This window comes from Musca domestica, unplaced genomic scaffold, assembly GCF_030504385.1.
Source record: "Musca domestica strain aabys unplaced genomic scaffold, Musca_domestica.polishedcontigs.V.1.1 3, whole genome shotgun sequence".
In the NCBI taxonomy this organism is placed as follows: Eukaryota; Metazoa; Arthropoda; class Insecta; order Diptera; family Muscidae; genus Musca; species Musca domestica.
In genome coordinates this window covers 17003369-17018241 of record NW_026712299.1, presented here as the reverse complement: position 1 = coordinate 17018241, position 14873 = coordinate 17003369, and the positions used below count along the sequence as shown (strand labels likewise).

At 36.3% G+C, this 14873-nt stretch overlaps 1 protein-coding gene across 4 annotated transcripts in view; it reads left to right on the top strand.

Moving 5' to 3' along the window:
* LOC101895957 (protein eyes shut) overlaps window positions 1-14873 on the top strand; it is a 345750-nt gene that overhangs the window by 97268 nt on the left and 233609 nt on the right. For all 4 annotated transcript variants that reach the window (XR_009342571.1, XM_059124731.1, XM_059124732.1 and 1 more), the window contains one exon: window positions 11118-13035. Coding sequence is in view for 3 of the 4 variants with exons in the window: in XM_059124731.1 (XP_058980714.1) it covers window positions 12017-13035 (1019 nt within the window). In the remaining variant the exon portion in view is untranslated. The remainder of the gene's footprint in view (window positions 1-11117; window positions 13036-14873) is intronic.

The following is a 14873-nucleotide window of genomic DNA, read 5'->3' as shown; positions in this document are numbered from 1 at the left end:
AAACTCTCAAAAAAAAAACAAGTTAAAAAGTATCTGTCGTTTTCGCCGACAGATGTATACCCTCAGCTAATGTTCGACTATTCAAATATATTTTGACTTCTGCTATAATTATTCAAATTTTTGATCTTCTATGGGATAGGTTCCGAAGGAATGGATCTAAATAAATATTATATAAATATTGTGACGTGCCAGGTTTGGACTATATCGACTGTTTCCTGCACTTTATATGGGATATGTGATAATTTTTAGAAAAGGTTAAAATGTGCATGTAAATTCCACAAAAGTATTCCATTTTCATACTACATCTAATACAGATAAAAATATTGATATGGGCAAAATTACAAAAAAAACAAACATTTACATCCAATTTTATGCGAAATTATAAATTCCATATTCTTCTCAGTTGTGAGAGAGAGAGAAATATTAAGATATAGCAAGTTGTAAAGAATTCTGGTTGAGAGAAATATTTAGATATAGCAAGTTGTAAAGAATCGCTTACTTATTTCGTAAGTTATGACAGATAAAAGTATTGACAATTGTTACCCCTTTGTGGCTGAGGTACAAGAAGGTGTTCACAGATATGTATCATCTTCACAACAGATCTTGTGTTAACAAAAATATATGTATGTGAAAAATTTGAAGAGAGTTGGATGCTTATTTCTCTTTCTGTGAGCGGTTTGTTTTTCAAAATTTTGTGGGGAAGGAAGCGGCAAAAAATATCCGATCTCAATCATCTTTATAACAGATCTTCTGTTGATAGAAATAATTAGATGTGCTAAGTCTGAATGAAATTGAATGTTAGTTTCGCGTTTTATGAGCTTCGTGGATATTCAAAACGTTGACCCCTTGTGGGGGAGGTACCAGTAGGAGTGGACCGATATATTTCATCTTCACAGCAGATCTTGTGTTAGGAGAAATAATGGAATATTTTAAATATAAAAAGAACCGGATGCTTATTTAGGATTTTATAATCGTTTTGGTTATTCAAAACATTGACAATTTGTGGGGAAATAGGAGAAGAAATGGTCCGGTGCCTCCCATTTTTATAACAGATCTTGTGTTGATAGAAATATTTAGATGTACCAAGGCTAAAATGGAATCGGATATTAATTTCGCGTTTTATTAGCGCTATTGATATTCAAAATGTTGATCCTTTGTAGTGGAGTTACCAGAAGGAGTTCACCGATATATCCCATCTTCACAGCAGATCCTGTGTTAGTAGAAATAATGAGATGTGTGAAATATGAAGAGAACTGGATGCTTATTTCGGAATTTCTAATCGTTTTGGTTTTTCAAAACGTTTAACCTTTGTGGGGGAGGTACGAGAAGAAATGGTCCGATCTGTCCTATCTTTATAACAGATCTTGTGTTGATGGAAATATTGAGATGCACCAAGTCTGAGTGGAATCAGAGCTTCAGGGATATTCAAAATTCGGTGGTACCAGATGGAGTGGACTGGTAAATGGTAAAATTTGATGACAATCGGACTCTAACATCACATTTTATAAGAGTTATAATTATTCAAAATTTTGACCCTTTGTGGGTGCAGTAAACTATTTTTAATGAAAATTTCGACATTTTGTGGAAAACTCGATCTAAGTTTGATAATATTACGATGTACCAAGTTTGAACCAAATCTCATACTACCTTCGAGAGTTATCGTGCGCACCAGCCAGCCAGACAAACGGACGGACGGGCATTGGTAGATCGACTCCAATTGTTCTGAAACGGATTTGGTACAAAGAGACCTAGGGTCTAAAACCTTTATTACGATGAGGAACGTTTTGGCCGTATCAAATAATAGTATACATATATCCTCCCTAGCCATGTGGCTGAGAATATACGAAGCAGTAGTTTTTGGATGGGCCTAATATTGAGTATCCTCCACCATATGAGAAAAATCAGCAACTTTTCGAAACAAAAAAATCAATAAATGTACTTCTAAAATTATACGAAGTAAAAAAAAATTAAGTTCGGTCGGGCCAAACTTTTAATACCCTCCACCTTAGGGTAAAGGAAACATTAGAAGAAATGTGGCAAAAACCATTAAAATGCCTACTCATGCAATGTTTCGCCGGAGCTAGAACCCATTATAACCTACAAATACCATTTTTCAGACAAATACGTGAAAAAATGTGGCAAAAATCGTCAAATTACCGAATATCGGTAGGTACCGTTATATGGGGGCTATACCAAAACGTGGACCTATAATTACAATGACTCGCCACACGAACTGGGACCCATTATGATCTACAACTACAAATTTTCAGAGAAATTCGTGAAAAAATGTGTCAAAAATCATCAAAATACCGAATATCGAGAGGTACCGTTATATGGGGGCTATACCAAATCGTGGACCTACTCATGCAATGTTTCGCCGGAGCTGGAACCCATTATGCTCAACAAATACCAATTTTTAGACAAATCCGTGAAAAATGTGGCAAAAATAATCAAAATACCGAATATCGGGAGGTACTTTTATATGGGGGATATACCAAAACGTGGACCTTGCCACACGTACAGAGACCCGTTATGACCTACAAATACCAATTTTCAGACAAATCCGTAAAAAAAATGTGGCATAAATCATCAAAATACCGAATATCGGAAGGTACCTTTATATGGGGACTATAGCAGAACGTGGACCGATATATCTCATTTTCAATACCAATCATCCGAGACACAATACAAATTGCTCTGCTAAATTTTGGCGCTCTACGTCAAATAATGTGGGCTGTATCGTGATTTCAACAGACAGACGGACAGACAGACAGACGGACAGATAGACAGACGGACATCGTTAAATCGACTTAGAATTTTATGCTGATTATGAATATATATACTTTATGGGGTCTACGACGAATATTTAAGGATGTTACAAACGGAATGACAAAGTTAATATACCCTCCTTTCCAAGGTGGAGGGTATAAAAATACCGAATATAGGGAGTTACCATTATATTGAGCCTATACAAAGACGAGGACCTGTGTCGGCAATTTTTGTCATATGCCATTACGATATTTAAATATGAAATTTGACATAATTCCGCTGAATAAAGTCGATAATATGATGCTCTACGCTCTCTAATGGGTGCTCTACGAATACGCGCATATGCAATTCTCTCTCACAGAGTGATTTCTGCCGAAGGACAAAAAGACAGATGGATGGAAAGATAGATGGATGGAAAGAGAGATGGATGGAAAGACAGATGGATAGAAAAAAAGGGACGGGCATCGCTAAATCGGCATAGAATTGTATACTGATCAAAAATATATGTACTTTGTGGGGTCTAAAATGCACATTTTGGGATGTTACAAACGGCATGACAAACATAATATACCCTTCATACTATAGTGGAGGGTAAAAAAAAAACTGTATTGCAAGTTTTCATTTCGTCTTTATTTTGTACTTTTGGCACAAAAAAGTTCAACAAATTACACATAGTACCATGTTGTGTTTGAACATCAGCCCTACCCGTTTTGTTTTACATCTCCCCTAACAAAAAACAAAGAAAAATTACATACTTTGTGCGAAAATAAAGGAGTTCAAATAAATTATTTGTCAAAATATCACAAAAAAAGATGAAAAACAAAAGCAAACCATAAAGGATCCAGCTGAGCATAGAGAGCTTCAAAAATAAATGCTCGTTACCTTTGTTGTTGTCGTTGTTATTTTGTGCAACTTTATTAATGTAAAACTATAAACGTTCCGGTGACACTAAAGGTATGGAGGGGACGAACGAACGAAAGGAACCTGCAGCAGCAACAACTTCAGTAAAATAATAACAGGGATGTTGAAGAGCGGTAACCTGCAATCGCTTTGTTATTTTTTCTCTTTTTCTCAGGATGCCAAAGGACAAGCTGTCAACGTATTTTAATTCAAGAGGGTGCAAATGAAACTTGTATTTACGAAAATTTAATTTAGCGTGGTTGTATATTCTGCAATACAAGAGGAGCTTATGGGTTAGGGGAGGGGACTTGGAAAGAATACGACAAATATTTAAAGATTTGCATGTTTAAGGAATGTTGATTAATGTGCTTATGCATTTCTATGAGAGGGGTTTATGGAGATGTTTTACTGCCAGGTATTTGGGTCACGGGGCCAAAAATATGGATTCTTTTTATGCAAATATTTTTTTAAATGTGGAAATATTCTGCTGCAACTGCATCGAATGTAATTCCATATAAAACCTGCAAAAATTTTAGAGTGTCAAAGAATTTTGGGTCAGCATTTAATAATCTATAGGATTTGATCAAATTAAGCGACCTTGTGCGCTTAAAGCAGTGCGGTATTTTTCGATGCGACTTTTATTCTATATGTATCTGACCTGGTCTATGAATACATAGGAAAGAGATCAAAGATTCACTCGGAAATAATCCCAGCGGTTTTGCCACTGCCGACAGCTAGAGTCCGTTAAAAGAGGATGCAAATCTGACTGTTCATTCTTATACCCTGAAACACTATGTCTTGGGGGTATTATAAGTTTTATTGGGCCAAAAACTATGTAACACCACGAAATATTTGTTTCCCACATAGGAAAGTATATATGAATCTTCCTATCTCGCCGAGCTGAGTCGATCTAGCTATGCATGTCTGTCTCTCCGTCCGTCTGTCCATGCTAATTTGTAATCACTCTACAGGTCGCAATTATGGCCCGATCTTCACGAAATTTTGAATGGAGGTGGGGCTAGGGTCAGATTATTACCCCTTCTTCTTTTGGAGATGATCGCATAATATTTAGGGGTTGAATAGGACCAAAAACTGGAAAAAAAATCCAGATTTTGCAGCAGCTCTACAGGTCGGAATTATAAACCAATCAAAGCGGAAAAAAGCATGGGGCTAGAGCTTAGGGATGGGCAGAAGCCTTACAATTTTGGTGGTCATCGGGTAATATTTAGTGGGTGAAATAGACCATAACATTTCTATTAAATAAAAGTCAAATTTTCCATTAAACCGCGAATATTTTTAATCCCGGCGAAATCCCAAATAGAGGAACAGGTCAATTCTGACCGTTACGTAGATTCCGATAGTAAAAATATCGGATATATATAGCGAAATATGTACAATGTATATATACAAAGGAAGGGGATGTTAGCTAGAGTGGCTAGACAGATTTTGACAAATTTGGTCAATTCAGAATGCCCTCTTGGCATAAAAGCAAAAAACCTAAAAAATTCGCATAAAAATATGCCAATAATGGTGTAAATGTAGATTTTGTGACATTTTTTTAATTTTTCATATTTTTTATCGCATGCGATTTTTTCAATTTGTTTATTTTTAATATTGAAGTGTCTATTTTGTAATATTTTTTCACCTTACAGCATTACATTATATACAGATTGCAATTATCGTCCGATCCTCACGAAAATTTTCACATTTTAGACCCAGAAGGGCTAGGCCCATTGTTTTCAAAGATGTCCGCAATATATTAGGGGTTGAAATCGACCAACAACTAAAAAAGTTCCTGATTTTGCAGCCGTTATAAAGATCACAAATAGAAACCAAAGGACACGAAATCTCGCACAAAGTTAGAGTTTAGGACAGCGGGTAGAATTGACCACTACTTTTGTGTGAAAAAATACCAGCATTACTTACAGGCGATATCCGAAATACACAGAAGGCGAACTTCTGGCTTTTTACGAATATAGCCAAATATCGTAGACAAGCAAATCATATAGATGAGTCTAAATTTGGAGATGCAGAGGGGCTTCTGGCTTTTATAGATGGTTGCAAAATATTTAGGGGTTCAAATTAACCAAAAACAGAATTGTTTTTCCGATCACACAATTGAAGCCAATCGACACGCCTGTGAAGAGAATTAAGGACAGGGAAGAATTTTGGATGACCATTGGATTATATTTAGCTGTAAAATGGACCACAACAACTAACAGCCCGACGGAGTGCATAAATATTGGGCAAATGTCCCTAGTCAAAATCCTAATTTCAAAAGCGAAATCTTCCAATATGGATTTGGACATAAGGTGGCTTCTAACATATTGTAGTGTTGTAGGGTATTATATAGTCGGCTCCGCACGACTATAGCCTTTGCTTACTTGTTTTCCACAAACTTTGGATCCAAGTCGCCAATAAACTTTCAAAGGTTCAAACATCGTTATATTTGTATCTCCGAAAAATTTACTGATACCTCCTCTAAAAAGATTAAATACTTATATGAAGCTGTCAAGTGCCCGCTACTTTGTCAGAAAAAGGTCCGCCATAAAATATTTGATTTGTTCCGACAATTTGTGTTAGGCCTTTTTAGTACTCAAAGTGCACAATTTGTTCAATTTGACAACATTTTTAAATCAAAACTTCGTACATCATTTTAAATTTTCATACTTCCAAGGCTTTCTATATAATTCAAGCTATACTTTTTTCGGAAAAAATAATAGGAAAATGTTTAAATTTTAGACTAAAAAATCCTTAAAATCTTTAATTTTGAAATTTACCGAGAGGGATATTAGTAAAACCATTGCACAATTGACCCACATCCGATTTTTCTGTCCAAAACTATTTCAACGTCTCCAGATGTATACCCCAGAAACCAATGGTGACTTAAATATCAAATTTCAGAATTTCAGCTTTATCCCTTCACCCCGTACCAAATTTAGTAACATTTACTATAAATATCCAACACAACCTACATCCCTCCATCGAAGACAGCAACAATTTAGTACTTTTTCTACACTTATGGTATACATTTCCAAAACAATTTTTATATCTCAATTCCAGATACCAATAGAGACCTCTATATGAAATTTGGAGATTCCAGGCCTATTCTCTCACCCAATATCAAATTTGATACCATTTAGTACTTTTCGTACCAAAAAAAAAGACGCATTTCCAACACAGATAATATCAGTAATCTATCCATTCACTCAATATTAAAAATATAGTATCATTCAGTGCTTTTCGTACAATTATAGCACACATTTTCCGAACTACCTCCATATGTCAAGGCTACACATGAACAGCGACTCCAAATGTCCTCCCAGTACCAAATTGTACCAAACATTGTAATATTTAGACATTTTCGTGCAATTGTAGCACACATTTCCAAAACCACCGCACTATCACAAACCTACCACCAGCAGGGACACAAATACCAAATTTCAAAATTCGAGCTTCATCCGTTCACCTTTCAAACTAACTTTCCTACCTTGATTCTCATACCAAAATTTCAAGTTTCGTTCACATTATACCAAATGGTACAATTTTAAAAATTTAGTACCTTTTAAGAACTTTTCGGAACCTTAAAGTTATAATTTCCAAAAACCCCTTGGTTCATCTACCCTGCACTCCATCAGTGAATTATATTCCAAATGTCATTCCGTTTGTCCGATACAAAGTATTCTTTTTAGAATATGTTAGTTCTTGTTCTTATCACACCCCTAAGCACCAAGACTGAGCCTCGTGCAAAATGTCGTTTCATCTGGGCGCTGATTCTTAGTCAGTCAGTCAGAAATCTCAATACCCTATTGTATATATAGATGGACAATATCGACCCACTCCTTCTGAAAAACGTTAAGAATCATGAGCCAAACTAATATTAAGTTTGGAGATGGGCCATGCATTCCCTTCTGATTCCCCGACATAAGCATTTTCGACCCATCAAAGTATATATATTCTTGGTCAACATAAGATTTTATGTCGATTTAGCCGTCTGTGGAAATTTCTCTATCTTCTGAGCGGAATGAAGTAGTTATACAAAATTTAACTCAGATACATTTTAGATCAGTTGAATTTTTGGTTTTGAAAAAAGGTATATATAAATCCACTATTTGTTATAACCCCCATATAACTGTACAACCCGAATTTGGGTATTGTTGGGCTTTAGCCATATTTGTCAAGAGAATTGGCTGTAATTGACTGTATAACGTTACCTCCAGATATTCGGTATTTACACGATTTTAGACATATTTTTAGCGGAAGTTTTTTAAAGTTTGAGGTCTCAATAGGTACCATTTTCTCTGGCAGAAAATTGTTTATGTAGGCCGAACTTTACGTATAAACCCCATAAAAGGGATCAGTCCGATATTTGATATTTAGATGATTTTGGACACCTTATTGAACTGAATTTTTATAAAATTGGAATTTAAAGATCTTAATGGACCCAACCTATAGTGGCAAATACTTGTCTCTTCAGGTACATGTTTTCGCACAGCCACCATACAAAAGTGATGGAATGGTGATGGACACATTATTTAACGAAATTTTTCCCAAGTTGGTATTATGGGATCGTTATAGATCCCACCTTCAGTGGCAGATCACTGTCCATTCAGGTCCACGTTTTCACATATTCCCATATATTCGAGATTTAATTTATTTTTAGCACATTTTTTGAAGTGTGGTATCAGACGGACAGATGGACGGACGGACGGACATCGCCAGATCGACTCCAAACGCCCTGAAATGGATGTGGTACAAAAAGACCTAGGGTATAAAACTGTTATTTTGATGAGTCACGTTTTGGCCGTACAAAAGGATATATATCCTCTGTAGCCGTAATGAAAGTATAACAAGTAAAAACCAGTAATGAAAGTCTTTAAGTCGGGCGGGGCCGACTTTATGATACCCTACACCACTTTGCTAATTTAGTAGAGCTCCACATAACAATTAAAAGTTTTTATGGGAGAATTCAATCATACACGCTATGATTATAATTATAATTTAAAGTTCAAAGGACCAAATATGCCGAAGCATTTGTATCTTTTAAATTTGGACTTGTATTGCACATTTGGTGCACAATTGATTTGAAATCGGATAAAGATATATAAGGGAGCTATATCCAAATCGGAACCGATCTCCATAAAATTTCGCTAAGATATTTCTGAGCTGTATTTTATATATTTCCCTGAATATCGTTGTTACGGAGTGCATATTACGGCTGTGGGTAACAAATACAACAAATCGGATAAACAATATATATGGGAGCTATAGCTATATCTGAACCGATCTTCACCAAATTTGACATACTAGCTTGTGGACTAAATTCGGTCGTAAGTGCCAAATTCCATCCCATTTAGACAAATATTAGACGTTTGGTGCACAATATAAGGTAAATCGGACGAAGTTATATATGGGAGCTATATCCAAATCTGAACCGATCTAGATAAAATTTGGCACATGTATTTCTGGGCTGTATTTTATATATTTCCCCAAATATTGTTGTTATAGAGTGCATATTACGGCTGCGGAGGACAAAAATAATAAATCGGATAAACAATATATATGGGAGCTATAGCTATATCTGAACCGATTTCTATCAAATTTGGCATACTTATTTTCAGGCCTAACTAGGTTGTATGTGCAAAATTCCATGCTATTCGGGCTGATATTACACGCTTGGTGCACAATAAAAGCAAATCGGACGAAGATATATATGGGAGCTATATCTAAATTTTGACCGATTATCTCTAATTTCAATAGGGTTCGTCTTTTGGCCAAACAAATGATTTTTGCAAAATTTCATCTGGATAGGACAATAATTGCGAACTGTACTTTGTTTACAAAAATACATGGACAGACGGACGGACGGACATGCATAAATCGACTCAGAATGTGATTCTATACAGATAATCAAAAGGAACAATGGGTCTATCTCGTTTCCTTTTGCCTGTTACAAACAAATGCACAAAGACATAATACCCTGACCACCTTGTGGTGTAGGGTATAAAGAAGGCAAATTCGGCAGTGCCGAACCTTTCATACCCTCCACCATTTGGAAGAAACTTCGAAAGAATTCTCTTAAAAAATTCTGTCGAAAAAATACCGCTCGAATGAAAACCGCTATATAGGGGCTATATGAAGACGTGTTAGTAACGGTTCCGAATTTTTTATACGAATTTTATATACGTGGCCCTATTTAAACAATTCTCATCTGAGGGGTAAAGTACTCAGAAGGAACCCCTTGTGTGGATTTTAAGACAATTTCACTGAAAAATTTAAAAATACCGAATATCGGGGGGTTATACGATATCATGGATGAGGGCTATACGATATCATGGACCTATATAGAAAATATTCTTCCAGCGGTTGAAGTACTCAGAAGGACCTCTTTTTGTGGATTTTCAAACAATTTCATTGAAAAATTTGGCTATAATCATTAAAATGTCGAATATCGGGGTGAACCGTTATATGGGGGCTATACGATATCGTGGACCGAAATAGCCCATCTTCGAACCTGACCTGCCTGCCGACAAGAGACTGATCTGTGCGAATTTTCATCTTCATACCTTTATTTGTTTTGACGCTAGCGTGATTACAACGAACGAACATTCGGAGGGACAGACGAATGGATGCACAGGGCTAAATCGTCTTAGAATTTTACGCTGTTCCAGAATATACATAGTTATGTCTACAGTTATTATTTCGATGAGTTACAAACGGAATGAAGTACTTAATATACCATTAATACTATGTATAGTGGAGGGTATAAAAACTGAGAGCTGTTTTCGTGTGAAGGCGACTATCATATGTTAATGATTTTATTTCTATATTTCTCTATCCAGAAAAATTGTTTAATTTTCGAAACAACATTTTTATGTAGCTTTCTGATTTTATTACAAACACAAGCTAATAAATTCTTTTATTGTGGTACAACAAAAACTCAAGCCAATCTCAGATGAAAAATGAAATTGCACAAAATTCAATAATTTAATACTGCATTTTTCAATATGGGAAAGAAAAAGAATGCTACATCAATGGCTGTAAAGTTTTTCACTGCGAGAAATAATAACAGAAACCAGAACTCTACCCTCTGTTGCTTTTGTGACGTTAACAAAAAGCTCTTTGTGGCCATCAGCCAGACAGCCAGGCAATCGACAAAGAGATGAATGAACTTTAAAACAAAAAAATAAATAACCACTTTAATTTTCCTTTTTACAAAAACAAAAAAACATGTCAGTAAAAATAAAAAAAATCGCAGGGGAAAAAATTGAAAAAAAGAATTTTAATTAAGGCAGCAGCTCAAAGGGAAAAGAGGCAGATGAGAGAGAGAGAAACCGAGAGGAGGAGAGATGTATATAAACATAAACATATATAAAGCATTTTTATTGATACATGTACGTGATTTACATTTTTTTAAAGAATTCTTCTTTTTCTCTTTTTCTTTGCAGCAACCAATTAAAGATTTAACAAAAAACTATTTTCAAGGCGAGTAAAAGAACGAAATATTTAAGAGACAAAAAAGAAGTTTATATTGAAGAGTCAAACGGGAGGAGAGAGAGAGAGAGTAACTGTAACTGATGCAATTCCAAAGACAACAAAATCAGCTGTAACCCAAACATAAACAATTAATATCCCTTAAAGGGGGAAGGAAACAAAAGCCCGTCGATATACTGTGTAACCGAAAAGACGTGGCTAAAAGGTGCCATATTAACGAGTAGCATACAGCCCTTCCGCCAGTAGCAGTAAAAGAGATAGCCGTAAAGCTCTTAAGAGGATTTGATGGATCAAAAGAGCAACTCAACTGTTTGTGGATTAATTCAACATTCAATTGCAACATTTTGTGGACCATCTCCCCTTGCCCCCTGTTACCCTGGTAACTCTACTGGCCATTAAAGGCATGTTGCAAAGAGTTTATTTATCTTCGAATCGTTGAAATTGCTTGCCTTCCGTTTAAGGTCCTTGAGGGCATTTTGTGAGTGTATTCGTGTGTGTGTGTTTGTGAATAAAAGAGAGCCATACAAAAGGAAAAAATTCGCCAACAATTGGAAAAATATAGAGAAAAACAAACATTTTCCTTTTGTTCAAGAGATTTTATTTTATTTTTCTTTCTTTTGTTTGATTTCGTTTCTGGCTGGATGTCTGTCTGTCTGTCTCACTGACTGACTGACTGTTGTTGTCCTTACCGGGAAAATTTATAATCAATCAATGAAACAACAGCAACAATAGCAACGAAAAGCATATGTGTGTGTTTTCAAAATTTGATTGAATTTTTAAAGCAGATAACAAAAAAAACAAAAAACGGGAAAGTGGAGAACAAAGGCAACAACAATAGCGAGAACATAAAAACATGAAAACTAACAGCGAAAATAAACGAAATTTTACTTCAATCAAAGTAACAATAACAAAGCCAGAGCTAACAAAGTTCCAAAATCCCCACGATTTCCAAGGAAACAACCAAACATGCAATGATTTACCAGAGTTAAGGCAACAGCAGGGATTGATCGGAGAGACATCGACTCCTTTTAAATTCAATAAAAATATGGTTAAAATAAAACATAAAAAAATCTTCTTCTTCTCCAATAAACAACAAATGGAAAATTGGGAAACGAAGGAGGCACTGAATAAAACCCACGACGAAGGCCGCGACGACGAAACGATATCTGCAACAGCCACAGCAGTTTCCAGGACACAACCAACAACATCCACCGTTAACGTTATCACAACGCCAGCAACAACAGTGACAATGTCATCATCAACATCGCCATTGTCGGAAATTTTAACTGCAATGCCAGCTGTCAGACCAACTAAGGCAAGCGAAGAGGAATATCAACCTCTGCCACACCTTAACTATCAGCAACAACGTCAACACCACCTGCATAAAAGCAACAACAACAAGGAGATGAAAAACTGCAATCAGGACAACGAGTTACATTCTACTAAAAACAGCAACTCTCCCATAACCAATACAACATCCTCCTCCTCTGCCATCAACAAATCCTCCAAAAGACAACAAGTGACAACTTCCGCTATGAACATTTTTAGAGAAAATAGGAACAACAAAAACAGCCATGTAAATGAACTACATTTGGGAGCCTTTTACAATACTCTGGCCACTTTCATCTTTAAGCAAACTAAAATGCAATGTGGCACCAAAAGCAGAGCATCATCAACAGCCCCAGCTACACCGGGAACCAGGAAAACCCGAACATCAACCTCTACCACCAGCACCAGCACCACCACCATACAATTCGTTAGCCAGCTTTTAGTTTTGCTCACCATGGCCTCACTGGTTGGTTATGCCCATGCCGGCTTTGCCTGCCTCAGTAATCCCTGTGTATTTGGCGTGTGCATCGATGGTCTAAATAGGTAAGTGTTTTTGCACCACATAACACTAACCCCATTCCCGTTCTTCTTCTCAAAAATTGTTAGTTTTCTTTTTTTTTTTGTTCTTTTTTTCTTCTTCCTCTTTTTCATATTTGCCACAGAACTGCCAACATTTCACTTAACTTATTATCGCTCAATAACACATTTATGCATTTTTAGTTCGCACAAAGCAAAGAAGTGTTACAAGATGAACGAAGGGAGGGAGTGGGAAAGAGAACAACTAGAACTCAAAAAGAGCTGCTCATTGAAGTGTTAATAATCTCTTTCTAACGTTGGTTGGTTGGTTGCTTGCATAGCTGCCAGCCCGCTTGACTGACTAGCTACCGCTCTTGTATCCAATGCATACTTCGTTAAACATCGGTTATATCCTTGATTATTTTTATGTTTTAGCAAACACAGCTGTCACACAGTGACTTCGATGGGAGATCATTAGAAAAATGACAAATGATCAGGGAAATAGGCCGAGAAAATGCTTTTAAAACTTTTATATCGACTATTTCCACTTTATATGAGGTAGTTGAAAGTTTTATTAAAAAGTTCGGGTTTTGGGAAGGTATGGGGAGGAACCAGAATGAGTAGTCCGATATTGCCCAAATTCACAACAGGTCTTGGTATTATAGAAGCATGGGATGTGACTTTTGAGTGAGTTTGAAAGTAAACGGATGTTCATTTCGCGTTTTATGTGCTTAATGACTATTCCTAATGTTGACCTGTTGTGGGGGAGGTACTAGAAGGACTGGTCTGTTCTTAATAACAGAACTTGTGTTAGTGAAAATGTGCGAGATTTGAAGATTTCGACCTTTGTGGGATAGGTATCAGAAGTAGTGGTCCGATATCTACCATATCGGCACCAGATCCTGCTTAATTAGAAGTATTGGAATGTGTGAAATTTGAAAAGAATTGGATGCTCATTTCGTGTTTTACGAGCTTCATGGTTATTTAAAATTTTGACCCGTTGTGGCGGAGATACCGATATATGCCATCTTCACATCAGATATTTTGTAAAGAAAAATATATAATATGTAAATTATTTTCTTTGAAAATATTGCCCTCTTGTGGGGAAGTTATTTGAAGGAGTGGACCGATATTGTCCATCTGCGAACTCAATCTAAGTTTGATAACAATATTACTATGTATCCTAATCGGATACTACTTTCGAGAGTTATTGTGCGCACCAGCCAGACAGAAGGACGGACATCGCTAGATCGTTTTCAAATATCCTGGAACGGATTTGGTCCAAAGAGACCTAGGGTCTAAAACCGGTGTTTGTATGAGGAGCGTTTTGGTCGTTTAAAATGATATACAGGGTGAGATAAAAAAAACTGCAACAAAGTCAAACGCCATATTTTTTACATTTTTTTTTTTTTTTTACTTTTTATTAAATGAAAGCAAAAAATGTCGGAAATGCATCAAATTTTAGAATAAGCTCAGATTTATTCGAATTGGTCACCTTTAGCACGAATTATGGTTTTCAAACGGACAATAAAACCGTCACACGCTGCCCGCTGTTGCTCTGCGGTATTTTGGCCCATTCCCACCGAAGCGCTTGCTTGAGGTGATCGACACTTTGGTATTTTTTAGTGCCAACATTGCTTTCCAAAATACTCCAGACACAATAGTCCAACGGAATGGTGGCCATTTTGCGCTGGAATTGAAGCGAGGAACCTCATTTTGTAACCATTCTTGGGTGGCGCGTGCTGGGTCCTGTTGGAATGTCCAAGGTCCACGGCCGAAATGTTTGAATGCCCATGGCTTTAATACACCCTCCAGAATATTTTCGCGATAATATTCGGCATTTATTCTGATGTCACGGTCGAGTA